Source organism: Caloenas nicobarica, chromosome Z, assembly GCF_036013445.1.
Source record: "Caloenas nicobarica isolate bCalNic1 chromosome Z, bCalNic1.hap1, whole genome shotgun sequence".
NCBI classification, from domain to species: domain Eukaryota; kingdom Metazoa; phylum Chordata; class Aves; order Columbiformes; family Columbidae; genus Caloenas; species Caloenas nicobarica.
Window position 1 is genome coordinate 37,460,566 of NC_088284.1, and position 14,504 is coordinate 37,475,069.

General features: G+C 39.1%; 1 protein-coding gene across 1 annotated transcript in view; it reads left to right on the forward strand.

Annotated features, from left to right (window-relative positions):
• Positions 1–13,610, forward strand: part of EPB41L4A (erythrocyte membrane protein band 4.1 like 4A) — a 135,855-nt gene extending 122,245 nt beyond the window's left edge. Inside the window, exons 19-23 of the mRNA XM_065655949.1 lie at positions 5,546–5,593; positions 6,223–6,291; positions 7,186–7,296; positions 8,167–8,248; positions 9,810–13,610. Coding sequence (XP_065512021.1) covers positions 5,546–5,593; positions 6,223–6,291; positions 7,186–7,296; positions 8,167–8,248; positions 9,810–9,938 — 439 coding nt within the window. The 3' untranslated portion in view covers positions 9,939–13,610. The remainder of the gene's footprint in view (positions 1–5,545; positions 5,594–6,222; positions 6,292–7,185; positions 7,297–8,166; positions 8,249–9,809) is intronic.
• The last annotated feature ends 894 nt before the right edge of the window (positions 13,611–14,504 follow it).

Sequence of the window (14,504 nt, forward strand, 5' to 3'; positions counted from 1 at the left end):
GCCAGCAGCAGCGTGCCTGGCAGGCAGGGCAGGGCAGGGCCAGGGGTGCTGGAGGATGCCAGGAGAGCACTGGGAGGCACTGGGAGAGGAGGCACAGGAGACCAGTCTTTGAAACAGCATCCCCACCCTCACTGCCTGGCTAGCATGGATGAGTTATCCAGCCCTGATGCTGATGGTGCAACTCCCGAGCTCTGTAACACATTTATATAGGTACTTCCTGTTAATGTATTTTTTTTCCTTAAATTTACCTTTCATGTTTAGACTTACAAGTTAAACTGTATAATGCCTGAAGTGATTACTTCCTTCATACTGACTGAAATTGTAATCTACAGTGAAGTCTCCAGCATTAAAATGCACCTGAGCTCTGTTTTCAGTTGCATGTGTTGCTAGAACTCGTTCCTGTCTCCAGTCTCATAGTGTAGAGTTTTGATTCTTTTATGAGAAATAGAATTTGCCATTAAAATTCCAAATGTTGGAATTTCTACTTTAACTGGCTTTGTACAGACTTGCTCAGTTTCAGCTGCATGAAAGTCAAATGTTATTAGGTGTAATTATACAGTGATATATTACTAAAAATCAGGAATATTAAAGCTAACTCGTATGGAATGCACAAAATATAGATGATTAAGCTTGATTTACATTTTTTTACTATATATAGAAAGTGCTGTAAACTTGGAAATGTGCTCAGTTGGTAATGGTTAGATTGAATTTATAGCCAACTGTTTGGTTTTTTTTTTCCCATAGGCCAAGTAAATTTCATTGCTTGGACAGCACGGGCTCCCTCTTGTGGCTAACTTAACTTATGAAATTGCTTTTATTTTCCAGCACAGTGCCATTCTGAGTTATGTTTTATTTAAACTACTATTAGCAAAACCCATAGATGTGTAGCATCTTACTTAACAAGGAAAGGTCCTAGAGGAAGCAAAGAAATGAGGAAATCCTGAAGATCTTGGATAGCTTGTTGTTTATTTTCCCTATTGTGTTAGTGATAAATATATTCCTCCTTTTTTTTCCACTCTTCAGTTTAAAAAAAACAAAACCAAACCAGCAAAATAAGCCCAAACCTCCCAAGTATGGCAGAGATCCTTAATATATGCAAGTAGGAACTAAAAAAAGTGAAATTAGAATTCCTTTCAAGATGCTTTAAACAACATTTAGTAAAAGGCATTTGACTGTTAACATGCAGTAGGTTATAACAGCATTTATTTAATTTAGTTTAGCTCAGCTGTTTGCTTACATGACTGAATGCAGGTCAGAGGAAAGGGAGACATGATTCCCTCGGGTATAGGGTATGGTTGGGTTTTATTTTATTTCATTTGGTCATATAGTAATTGCAATTTGCACATTTTACAATTGATATAAATTCTTCATTTTAGGAGTACAGATAAATCTTTCACATTTAGTTCCTTATGGCAGTCAATTTCACTAGAGGTTCACTTTGGAGGCATGAAGTAATGGCTGAAATATTTGTTACTGTGCCTGGCACAATGCATTTCTTTTGTTTGATAATGAGTCTTATTAATCATTCGTCGTGGTGGAGTGGTGTCTCCTTGGTCTCAGGAATAAAAATATTTGACAAGAATTTGACCTTTTTTTCTCCTAAAGGAACAGAGAGAGCTCCAATTCTAGTTCTACAGGGTTTATTTTCAAAAGTTCATGTAAAACATCTGTGTAGCCTAAGGGCTTTTTTTAATTAAGAAGAATGGCCATTAAAATTCCATGGCTATTTAAATTTACCATTTGTGACTCAAACTGAAATATTAATAAGGGTGCAGATGCAGACACAAAAATAATGTAGACCTTATTAATGTGTGCAGTTGTTTGAGCTTGTGAAAACGAAAGAAAAATAAACACTCCCTGGAGACCCATCACTTAGTGGGAATTCCCATTAGGTTTCTTGTGCGTTAGAGAATCTGATTAGCATACAAATTGTCCAGAAGATATTGATTCAGATGCTGCAATAGGACAATCCGAGTGTACATTATATGTCAAAACTGCGAGTTCTAAACCAATTCACAATAAAAATACGAAAACGAAGTGAAAGAGGGATTGTGATCTGGCTTCAAAGATTTAAAAGAAGGATTGCTTTGTTGTGGGCTGTTAAGAACTAAACAAACATGAATTTCCTATTCAGTGTGTGCAATACCTACCTTTCACCTTAACAAGACCTTTATTTTTGTAAGCTTTTCTTCGTTTTGCCTTCAATGGAAGTACAGGAACAGGCCTTTGGAAGGAAAGTGCTTTTATTAACATACTTTTTCTGTATCATATTTCTGGATATTCTTTTGTGGGGAGTTGCATAAATGCTGTGATGTTATTCCGGTGTGGTAACGCTTCTTAAACAGATGGAACATAAATAACGTCAACGAATTCATAAAAGCAGTTTGCTCTGAGGAATCATTGTGTTTAGCCATATTGCTAAACCAGTATTTTACAGCAGTGGCTTCCTCGCTAGTGTAGTTGCAGCAGTAGAAGGAGGGAGAATGACAGAGGTCATGGAATTGAATGCCTGGAGTTGGCCACAGAAAGCAGGAGGCACAGTTCCTACACAATGGAGAAATGAAGATGACTCCTTATTTTAAACACTCTCTTTCCATGCTGCCCCACAAATTAATATTTCTTACTGTAGGTGAGGCTTCACATGATGTTGGTGATAGGCAAGACTTAAAGCCACATCCTGAACTATTGTATTTTCATGGATAAGTAAAAGCCCTGAGCTGATTAGATGGGCTGGGGGTGTGCACAATACCCTGCTTTGTGGGGATCCAGGTTTGAGAGGGACCTTGAGGCTTTGCTTCCTCAGGCAAAGTAAGGCTTGTAAGCATTACAAAGCCTCCCGGGAGAAGCTGGCATTTTTCAGGGAGCTTTCACATTCCCCATTGCCTGATTATTCAGCCTCAGAGGAGGATGCCTATCTTCTTAGCCCCAGGGTGATGCAGGGTTTGCAGCTGCTATTTTGTAAGCAGGGGGTTGCATTGAAGCAGAAATCAATTCAAAACTGAGGGGTGAAGAAGGCTGTTAAATGCCACTGCATACCAAGGTACTGCATCAGGGAGTTAAAACCAGCATGGACAGATGTAGGAAGGAGAAGTAAATGCAAGAAGGGAGAAGGAGAAATAGGAGAAGTGAAAATCAGAGAAAATTAAATGCAATATAAAAACACAAACACATAAAACCACAAAAAGCTCTGAACGCTGAGAAGAGCCAGACTGCAAGCTACTTGTGGCCTTTGCTGAAGGCATCATGAGGACCTGAGCAGCTGGAACTGGCAGCAGAGCAGTCTGTCAGGGACAGGAATAGTCTAGGCTGTTGTTGTCATGCTGTCTTTGCTGCCTGGGAAGCCGTCGCCACCTTGGAGCCTGAGAAAGTTAGGGGTTAGTTCATAATAGCCCCACCAGGGAATCACAAATGTGAGGTTGTTTTTTACCCTTCTGTCTCTCTCTGGTATTTATAAAGCCATAAACTAGTATCTCCCAGTGCTTCTGCACCTATGAAATAAAAAAACAAAAACAAAAACAAAACCAAAAAAGCCGAGAACATTGCTATCCCTAAATAATCTGCCTTTACACCAACTGTAAAACATTTCCTGCAATATAGCTGTCTCTGAACATTATTTCTGGGCTGAAGTATGGAAATGAGCCAAACAAAGTAACGGTGAAATAAATAAACAGCGAAACAGTTAGTGCTAGAGAACAGTTTGGAATTATTTCTGATACAGCTCTGACACCGGGCAAGGGAGAGCCAATTTAACAGATGCTAAAATGCAGAACTCTGCCGTGCTCCTTGATCTTCATTTAAATTTGGATTATATCTATCCAAAAGCATCTTTGATTATGACAGGCCCTTTTGTTTAAGGAAAAAAAAAAAAGCAAACTGTATCTCTGATGTACAATCTTTGAGAAACTTTGGACTTCGGTGGGACCATTTGTGCATGTTTAATCTGCCTAAAAGTTGCATCCCTCACAACTCGGATAGTGTGGACTAGTCTAGCTGTAGACACTGAGTTTCTATAGTCCTCATTAAAAGAGTTGTCTGATCTCTCCATGCAAATGTAGTCTCTGCCACTGTGTAAAATACTTATTTAATCTATTAAACTACACGAATTTTGGTGAATTCTACGTGCAACTTCAGCAACAGCGTGGGTTTTGCACTAACCCTGTGTCCCGGTTTCAGCTGGTATAGGGTTAATTTTCTTCCTAGTAGCTGGTATAGTGCTGTGTTTTGGATATAGAATAAGGATAATGTTGATAACACAGTGATGTTTCAGTTGTCGTTAAGTGGTCTTTTCATCTTCTCCTACTGGCCTACCAGCAAGAAGGCAGAGAGTGTACTGGAAGCTGGGAGGGGACACAGCCAGGACAGATGATCCAAACTGACCAAAGGGATATTCCATACCATATGATGTCATGCTCAGTATATAAACTTGGGGGAAGCTGGCTGGGGGCAGTCACTGCCTGGGGATGGCCTGAACATCGGTCAGTGGGTGGTGAGCAGTTGCATTGTGCATCACTTGTTTCGTATGTTCTATTATTATTATTATTATTATTATTATTATTATTATTATTATTATTATTCTCTCTTCCTTTGCTATCCTATTGAACTGTCTTCATCGCAACCCATGATTTATTTTTCAATTCTCTCACTCATCACATTACAAGGGGATGGGGTGAGTGAGCTTCTGTATGGTGCTTGGTTGCAAGCTGGGGTTAAACCATGACACCCTGCAACAAAATAGGATAAGAAAAATAAAAATAAAGGGGATCCAGTTTAGAGATGGTATCTTCTGTAATTCAGTAGAAAATTTGAGGCACGCTATTCAAGCTACATTTCTTGTGTCTGCAAAAGGGAAATTACAATTTTGGCTAAGTAGTTTCTCTGTGAATGTAATTCTTGCTGAAATATTTATGTGCATGAGTATGCATTGTTACTGGTTTGGTTAGTTTGATGGTTTTTTTTTAGTCCTGGACATCACAAAGGTAAATGAAGTGAGCAGAAACCCTTCTTGGAAATGAACAGAAAGCAAGAGGCTATACTGTGATCACAGATGAGCAATGAAACTGTTCACTAGTGCTCACTGGGAATGGCCAGGGATTACTGGTGTGTCAGCCTGGTGTGTCCTCTCCCTCCTCCTGCCCACAAAGGGCTGTTTGGGCTTCCAGACATTTCTGAGGACCTTCTACAAAAGTGTTATTCCAAAACATATTGTACTTAGCTGGATAAGTGATGGCAGTAGCTGGGCACCACTTGGGTTTGCAATGGGAAGTTCTACTGCCGTTTATATTCTATGTATACACTTGCTGAATGCTAGTGGAATAGGAATTGTGATTGAGAGCTTGTCATTCAAGAAATTACTTTTCAGCTGAAAAAAACCAATGGAGTTTAATGCATTTTCTGAGATAAGAAACCTTAAAATTGAAGTCTCTGGTGGATTACATTTACCATGATTTCTGTACAGAGTCTGTGCTGTTAAAAGTTATCTGAACAACAGCATGTCAGACAATAGTTTTTACAGTTCTGCCTTTGTTGTCTTTATTGGTCTTTATAGGAGAAGCCCAGATGTACAAGCGAAAGAAGAACTGTGGAAACATATTCAGTAAGTATGGACCTCGCAGGGTCTGGGTGACTGCTTGGCTTTCCTCTAATGTAGTTATTCCGTGACTATGAGGCATTATGTTCTGAGTTAGTTATGTGCCACAGTAAATTATATGAGTATAAATGACCTGATATGTGTAGAAGATACTGCAGACCGTTGAATGCACTGAATACAGGTTACTATTGTATGGTGATGAATTATTGAAGAAGAATACAGCATTTTAGAGATTGATTCTTCTGGGGCTTCCAAAATGTCCTTGTTTGTAATACTGAGACTTTTAGGATGATGCCGTGTATGCCATAAAACTACCAGTAAGGAAGTTAGTTAGCTATTCCAAAGTATATTTGATGTTCAGCACAAACAATGTTCATATATATTGCGAAGCAAGAAGATCAGATTTGCAGGAAGGTGAGAGGAAGGTGGAACAGGATGCGACACGCAGTTGAAGCAGTTAAGGTGAATTTAGACACCTTAATAGGTTTCCTATTTTGATGTCAAGATAGCTTCACGGCTAACAACCGCTTGTTTCAGTAAATCTTTTCAGCCTCATATAATAAGCCCCCCCCCCCCCAGCTGTTTTGCACTTGGTAGCTACTGTTACATTTTTTACTTTGCCTAATACTTCCTAGGAAGGAGCTTGTGGATCCATCTGGCCTGTCTGAGGAGCAATTGAAAGAAATCCCATACACTAAAATAGAGTGAGTTTATGTCAGGATTTTTCTTTGTGAATATAAAAGCCTGCTTTTCTTCTTTCACTGTGAACTCTGTCATACTGAAATAGTAGTAGTTTTACACATAATCTCCCAGCTTTTATCTGTTACAAATGCTCATCTATGATGGGTTTGGTGAGGATACTTAATAATTTTAAAACCTAATATTTTGTCTCTTCAAAATATGAAAAAAATCATCTTCACCTCTCCCTATCTCTCCCACACACTCGTGAACCTGCCATATGTCTCTATGTTCTGTATGAGTCCCTATGCCATCCATCGATCTGTTTTATGTTATATGCCACAGAATCAGAGAGAACTGAATGCAAACAAGCAAATCCATTTATTTCCTAAACTTCTGTTTCCTTTTACATTTTTGTTGCGATCATCTAAGGCACTATTTGAGCTGTTCAACCCTCTTTCCTTGCTTGTCATGGGCAGCTGCCAGGGTATAGCTGTTTCCTTAAGAACAGACACTTATTTCACTGTGATAATTGCCCATTTGGGATGCCATGTGTCAGTGCAAGCAGTTGCATGTGGCAGAAATGGGATCCTGGTTTGCATTATAATGTGCTTCCTCAACACCACCGAATAGGAAAAGCTGACGTTAAAGCTGTATATATTAATGCATTCTTCACTAAATAGTTTCATCTTCAAATGTGGGCATGCCAGCTTGTGACCTTTTCACTTTTAAAGCATTGAATTCCAAATACAGAATTGTAAGAAAAGCATCAGCCTTTTAATTTCAGCCAGTGCAAGAAGCCATTTTCCATTTTTCATACTTTAATAAGAAACAGGAGGATGTCTCAGTCTGCAGTTGAATTTATTTTTTGTGGCAAAGATCTGGTTTACTAACCATCGTGAATTCTGTGTCTCTCTTAGGACTCAAGGTGACCCAATCCGCATTAGGCATTCACATTCCCCTCGAAGTTACCGTCAGTACCGGCGGTCCCAGTGCTCTGATGGTGAAAGATCTGTCTTGTCTGAAGTGAAGTATGTGAATATGGTTATTAGCAATGGACTGGTTTAGTGTGACTTAGAAGTTATTCGAAGATCATGGTTAGATTAGAAGTGAGATGAAACATGGGTGGTTGCTGAAATAGGATTCAGGCAACCCTAACATAGTAGGTCTTCAGAGCTAAATGACTCAAACAAATACAAAACCATTTGTGGTCTATTTTGGGCCACAGAACCTTGCTTGATCCACTCAGAAGGGGGAAAAACTGAAAAAGTTGGAATAAACCTATATTGCTTTTCATTAGTAGGTCATGAAGTTGCATAACAGATAAGAACTCATGACTTGCTTTCCAGACACCTTCATACTTAATAGAGTTGAGATATCATCTGTATTAACTCTTTAATTTGTTTAATGAGAACTCTAGTACAACCCTCTTCAGCAACTGGTGGATCAGTCTTTCCTAGAAGACTGATTTATAAAGGGTGTACTTACAAATGTAAAAGTGACAGTCCCATTCTCAGTTTTATTAAGGCCTTAATAGCAAAAGCAGATGATATCACCCACCTGGGAGGCTAGTTCTAGCTGGGTGGCACCCTGAAGGAGGTGTGGCATACTTATGATTTCAGGTGAGACTCATCTCACATGAAGTTGGGCTGCCTCTGTAGACCAGGAAGAGACAGGCACCTTTAGAAGGGGTGAGATGACCTGTGTATGCCCTGAAGGCGTGCACTGACTATTGAGTAACAGTGTAATAGCTTTTGGGTGTCTGAAGTCAGGTGATAAGCCTTTTGGATTTTGCCTTTCAGATCTCTGTAGCTCTCTGGGTCAGTTTCATTATTCTTACTGTGCACAGTTACAGTCTACTTCATTATAGCCGTATCCATTCTGTAATGTTGTAATTCCAGTGCAAAAACTGATCTGGTCCCTCCACTGCCTATTACACGATCTTCAGATCCTAGAGGTCCCAGCATCCAATTGACTCAACAGGTTAGTAATTTTGCATCCTTTGCAATTACTCTCTTTTTTGAGGGAAGGGGGGGATTAGTGCTTTATTTAGATTAGATCTTTGTTTTTCAGTGAAAATTAGAGCTGGCTTAGATTTTTTTCAGCAGCAGTGTGACTTCAAATTACACATTTTGCAGTCTGACTGCTTCATTTATATTTCCGAATACATGTAGTTCTGTAGCATATGCCTATGCAAACACTTGCTTCTGCTACTGGACGAACTCTTTCCCGGTTTGAGTTTGATGCTTCCTTAAGAGGAGAATCAACTTTCACAGTCTCTTAAAATACACAAGTGTGCTTAGGATGTAGTTGTAATCACAACCTAGTATCGTTTCTTTGCTTCATTAGAGCTTTTCATAGAGTTTTGTTGCTTGGGCTTGAAGCATTGCTTGCCTTTTTTTGTTTGTTTGTTTGTTTTCCCCACATTCTGAGTAGTTTCTTACATTATTCACATCTAAAAAGGATAGAATTTGTCTTTTGAATTATAATCACTGTCTTTCAACATAAATGATGGTACCATATCTCTTGGCTTTCATAGTTTTATTAAGCTCAAAATGTGAGAAGCAAATTATATTCAAAAAGTACTTGCAGGACTGTTGTGCAAGCACACAAAAGGAAAACCAAAACATGGAATAGAGAATTCCAGACACATTTCCACCTAACTTCCCACACCAGTCCTCATGTCTCTTAATCTGGCATGTGGATATACCAAAACTGCAGGTTGACCCTGTATGGAGTGTGGAAACTGCACAGAATACAGCCAGCAAAACATGTTATGTCTTACGTTATCGTATCTTAAGAAACTTAAGTAACTTAAGCTTTAGCAATTTTAAAACAATAAACAGATATTTTTCACTTTAAGGCTAGCTAACACACTACCTGTTCTTTGATAGGCATTAAATTAAAGGATATTTGTGTTCTTGCATATGATGAAAATTGAAAAAGATCAGCTGTTCTTGATGTTTCTCTAAGGACTTGTTCCAACAGTGAAGTTGGTATCCTTACGGCTAAGCACATTTATGTGCTTTGTAGAAATAGGTAACTTGTGTGATTGAGTCCTGTTCAAAATTCACATTGTCTTATTTCCACTGTTATCCAATGTAATGTGGCTTAAATTCATGCCCTGGAAGAAATTATTGTTACAGCATTCAGTATCCACAAACATATCTCCTTTCCCTCTGTCCCAGACCTTGTCACAACAGTAGCCATTAATTCCTTGTGAGCGCTTGCTTGCAGCATTTTGCTAAGTATTAAATAATTAGTTGTGGCAGTTTCTGAATAGGGGATATGAACCCAAATAGCACAGAGGGGCAGTAGCTGGCTGGAGAGAGGAGAGTCAAGATGGGGGGAAGAGCTCTGTTTGACCAAATAAATGTAGGGACTTCAATGTTCATGGTGTGTATGTATATGTGTATATATATATATAAAAATATACAAAATGCTACATCCTTAGCCTAAAGCTGTCGTAACAGCAGTTATCAAAATACAGTATTTAAATTCTGCTATACCTTTTCAACAACATGTTTTAATTTGTTCCCTTCAGAGACAAAATGGATCTAAAGACAGCCTAATAGAAGAAACATCTCAGCTATCCACTAACAACATTGATGGAAAATCCATCACTAAGATAATAAAAACTGTACAGGTGTCACGCTTCAAGGTGGAGACTTGACTGCCGTAACTGAAGATAGCGAATGGATTTTATTCTTTGGAAACTGAGATTTTGTGTATGTGTGCAAGGGAAGGAGCTGAAGTCGATGTGGTAGCAATTTCTTCAGGACACTCAGAAGTGCACCCTGATTGCTGGGAAGGCCAAGCAATGCTTTCGTCACTGACACCATTCTAGTGGTGTGACTGATTGAAGAGAAGCTGCCTGATTAGACAACAAAAAAGAAAAGTCATAGTAAAACTGGATGATCAGCAGTTATATTTCAAAAAATGAGCAAAAAAATTTGCTGCAACAAGACAGGCTTTATGGTCTGCTCTGTAACTGAATAGCCTTTTTCCAAAAGATGACTGTTAACTGACATGATCAGGACCAGATGCTTCAAGAGAAGCAAAATAGTCATATTTTTGGCCAATTGTGCAATACAGTGTGATATGGGGAGAATTATCTTCACAATTTTATATGGGGATCAACTTGTGTCCTGAGACATAAGGACTGATAGCTCTTAAAAGGTTTATTTTAACCTAGCACAACAACAAATGCTCACGTTGTTAATGAAAATGTTGACTCAACTTGTTTTATCTCAAAAAATAGTAGACTCAGTAACACCCTGTAGCAGAGAGTTCCGGAGATGATTCAGACTTACTTTACTTTGGCTGTTTTACGTGTTCTCAATTTTGAATGTACTTTTATGGAATGTTCAATTAAACAGTCCCTCTACATAGCATAGAAATACGTCTATCACCTTATAGTAAACCACACTGGAAAAAAAAGAACTGGAGAATATGTACTGACCCACCACATTAAGACTGCTTAGCAAAGCACTTAAGTACTGGTTAAATGAAACTTGTAGAGTAGGATTCTTTTTTTTTTTTTTTTTTTTTAAACAAGATTAGCAAGGTCTGCCTTAATCTCTTTCCATATGAGATAGTCAATGCTAGTACCTTCTGATACTTTTCTCTGAGCCATTTCTATGATGATAAAATGACAAAGGCAGTATTTCAGGTATAATTGCAATTTTTTAATGTCACAGTAGGAATAGTAAGATTTAATTATGCTGCACATTGAGTGGGTTGTCTCCTAGTAGGTATCTGAAGTGATGCCTAGCTCTTCTCCTATCCTATCACTTTGTACAAATAGCTGAAGTTATTCCTCTGCCTACCATTTGTCCACAGTCAGCACATGGATGAGCCTTCTGGTGTTGCCAACTTGCTAAGCTTAGCAAAATCTTTGTATTGTGAAAGTAACTTGTGCTAAGTGTAATCCCCAAACTAAATACTGGATTTGTCGAACAGCGTTGGAAATGGCTGCAGTAGCTCATGTGCCTTCTTTCTTTCATCTGTACTCTTTAAACTCAACCCCTACCACCTTCAGTGACTGGCAGTGATCCTGTGTCTTCTACCCAGAACACCACCACACCACGCAGCCCTGCCAGAAAAGCTCTGCTGTGTGAGGTGCATAAGGCATCTGAGATATGCTTTACAAGAGGCATGGGATTACTAGTACACATTTTAAGTAACAAGACTAAGAAGTGCTATTTTACACTTTGTTTTTTGAATCTTTCTTGTCTTAACATCTGAGCTGGTCAACAGGATGCTACTGGCCCAGGTGGCAGCCAGTTTGTATATTCCTGTCACAGTATGGATTGCTCTGCAGGTTGGGAGATGCTGCATCGTGCCAGGGAAGGCAAATTTACTTCATAAATTTTTTCTTTGATAACTTATTTTGGACTGTTCTGCTTCTTCAGTCTCAGTGAACAAATCTAAGGGAAGCAAAGAGTTTCAAACCCCTCTGTGGTAAGTCTGTTTTCATGGAGCTTCTTCAGCATTTTCTGAATTTTCTATCTATTTCATCATAGGACGTTTTAGGGCTTGGCTTAAAGTATTTGCTCAAACTGTCTGTTAAATGGTTTCATTGTCATTGCTCTGATTTAAAGTCATCCTTTAGGATGTATTTGTGACCTTGTGTAGTATTCTCACAAGCACCAGTTAAACAAACAAAACAAAAAAAAGAAAAACAAGCAAAAACCCAACAACACTGAACCCAGTAAAAAAATCACTGTGGCAAAGACTGTAGTGATACAGATTAATCTAGAGCATCATAGTCTTTTGGAAGACTACTGAAATATGACAAACCACACAAGAACTGGTTACAGTATCTGCAATGAAAGCCACTCCTTCCTTCTTCAAGGTGTTCCAAGCTGGAGCATATGCACTTGCTTGTAGTTTGTTGCTTTCTAAATCATTACCATTATTCTGCATTCCTTACTCAGGCACAGGCAAGTAGAACATTATCTACCACTTTAGGAGGATTTGCATTGTTACTGTTTAAGAATTGTCTGTACATAGTGTCTGTATCTTGCCAATCCTTAAGTATTGATCAGGAAGAAAATAACTTGTAAGGTTTATATCCAGCCTCATGTTTTCCTGTATGTTGTCATCTGCCTGTGGGCTTTTGTGTATTGTTGCTGGATGCCATCAGGAAGTGTGTGGTATTTTTCTTATCCTACTGCATCAGAAGATAGGCTTCTATCTAGCTTCCTAGTGATAGTTTTCAAATCTTAACCACAGAAAAGCCAACTTTTTTGCATTTAAATGAGAAATTTACAGAAAGAACCCTGGATTTGGGTTAGCAGTCTTATCTCCAATGAGACAAGGAAGCATGTTTTAGCAAGTCCAATGCTCAGTGTGGGGCACTACAATACAGTTCTGTAGCTGCAAAAGACTAAGCTTAATGCCTGTATTACTTATCAAGTGCCACTGCCAGAACAAGGCAAGACTTGGACAAGGATGTCACTGTCAGCTAATAGTACAGAAAAAGAAACTTCTACCATATATGTGAGCCTCCTTCAGGCTTTTCCTCAGTTGCATGAGGAAAGGCACCTTTTTTTTTTGCCTGTACTTCCTGATGAGTCAGGCAAAAGACTGGAAATGTACAACCATGTCAGGTGGTTCATCCTGCAGTTGAGTGGCAGACCTGTCCTGTGCACAAAGGACTGATATTTGAGATATTCTCATCCTAATTCTGCTTCTAGTCTGCTGAATTGATCTTAGGCCAACAATTTTAACTTTGTGCCACTGCATTTACCTCTTCTGAGACTTCTGTAAGTGCTAAGAATAGGTAGTTATGAACTCACTCATTAATTAGCAACACCTACAACATAGATATATCTCTTTGCAAAACATGTATTTTATACAATAAAGAGGGCTTGCTAACCACACCACAAAAGCATTTTTGTATATTCCATACTGATCCTCTTGCTTGTTAGCTGGTGTCTTTCATAAGGAGCTAGCCTTGACTTGCTGTTTTCTACTCTGCACTTCTTAACACTGTCCATAACCTTGCAACTCATATTCTGATCAGGCTTATATTGAAGATGCTGGAAAAAAAAAATCACTACCATTTAAGTTGCCAAATCAATCATCTTTATACAGGTGAATATTGAACTAAGTAGATGGCACAGTTTCTTTGGGGAAAGCCTATTTAATTCAAAGCTTTACAGAAAGATGTTTGAAATCATACATAAACATATCAATGTGATGCATATGTTCTATGTACATTAAATATTCATGAAGCAACTGTGTGCTCTGTTTTAAATCGAGTTTGATAGATGGCTGTGTCAATACTTGTGTCCAAGTTATTGAAAAGTAAAGTAAAACTTGAATTTTTAGGACATTCCATGGTTGCCTCTGTGTCTTATTTACATTACACAAAGGAGCAAAGCCTTCAGAAACACAGATTCATTTGACAACACCATCTGGTAAAAACAGGTGTAGTACCAATTAAAATCCACTTGAGGATACAGCTTCTCCAGATTAAGTATTTTTCCTGATAGCGGAAAGTCACAACAGACAAACTGTCAAACCAGGTACACAGATGCAGAGCCAGTGTGGAAGATGCTCTACACTTAATTTATCCTTTGTATTTGTCTCCTTGATTTGGAGTTAAGGTGGTTGGCCTTGGCTAGATGCTAGGTGCCCACCAAGCTGCTCTATCGATCCCCTCCTCAGCAGGACAGGGGGCAGAAAAAAATTCGATAGAAAATAAAAACCCCACCCTTGTGGGTCAAGATAAAGGTGTTTTCATAAAGCAAAGGCTATGTGCAGAAGCAAAGTGAAAAACTAAAGATTCACTCTCTTCTTCCCATCAGCAGGTGCTGTCCAGCCACTTCCCGGGAAGTGAGGCTTCAGTACATGTAGTGGTTCCTCTGGAAGACAAATGTAACAACAAATGCCCCTACGCCCTCCTTTCCTTTAGTTTTTGTTGCTGAGCAGACACCATATGGTATGGGATAACCCTTTGGTCAGTTTAGGTCAGCTGTCCCAGCTGTGTCCGCTCCCACGATCTTGCCCACTCCCAGCCCACTAGGCATGGGAGGTGTTGGAGAGACAGCCCTGATGCTGTACCAGAGGTGCTCAGCTGTAGCCCCACTGGTGTGTTATCAACACCCTTACAGCTGCCAGTACAAAGCACAATGCTATGATGGCTGCTGTGGGGAAAATTCCAGTCAGGCCCAATACAAGAGTGAAGAAAACCACTGCCCTCCCAGCTGGTCACAATTTAAATGATACA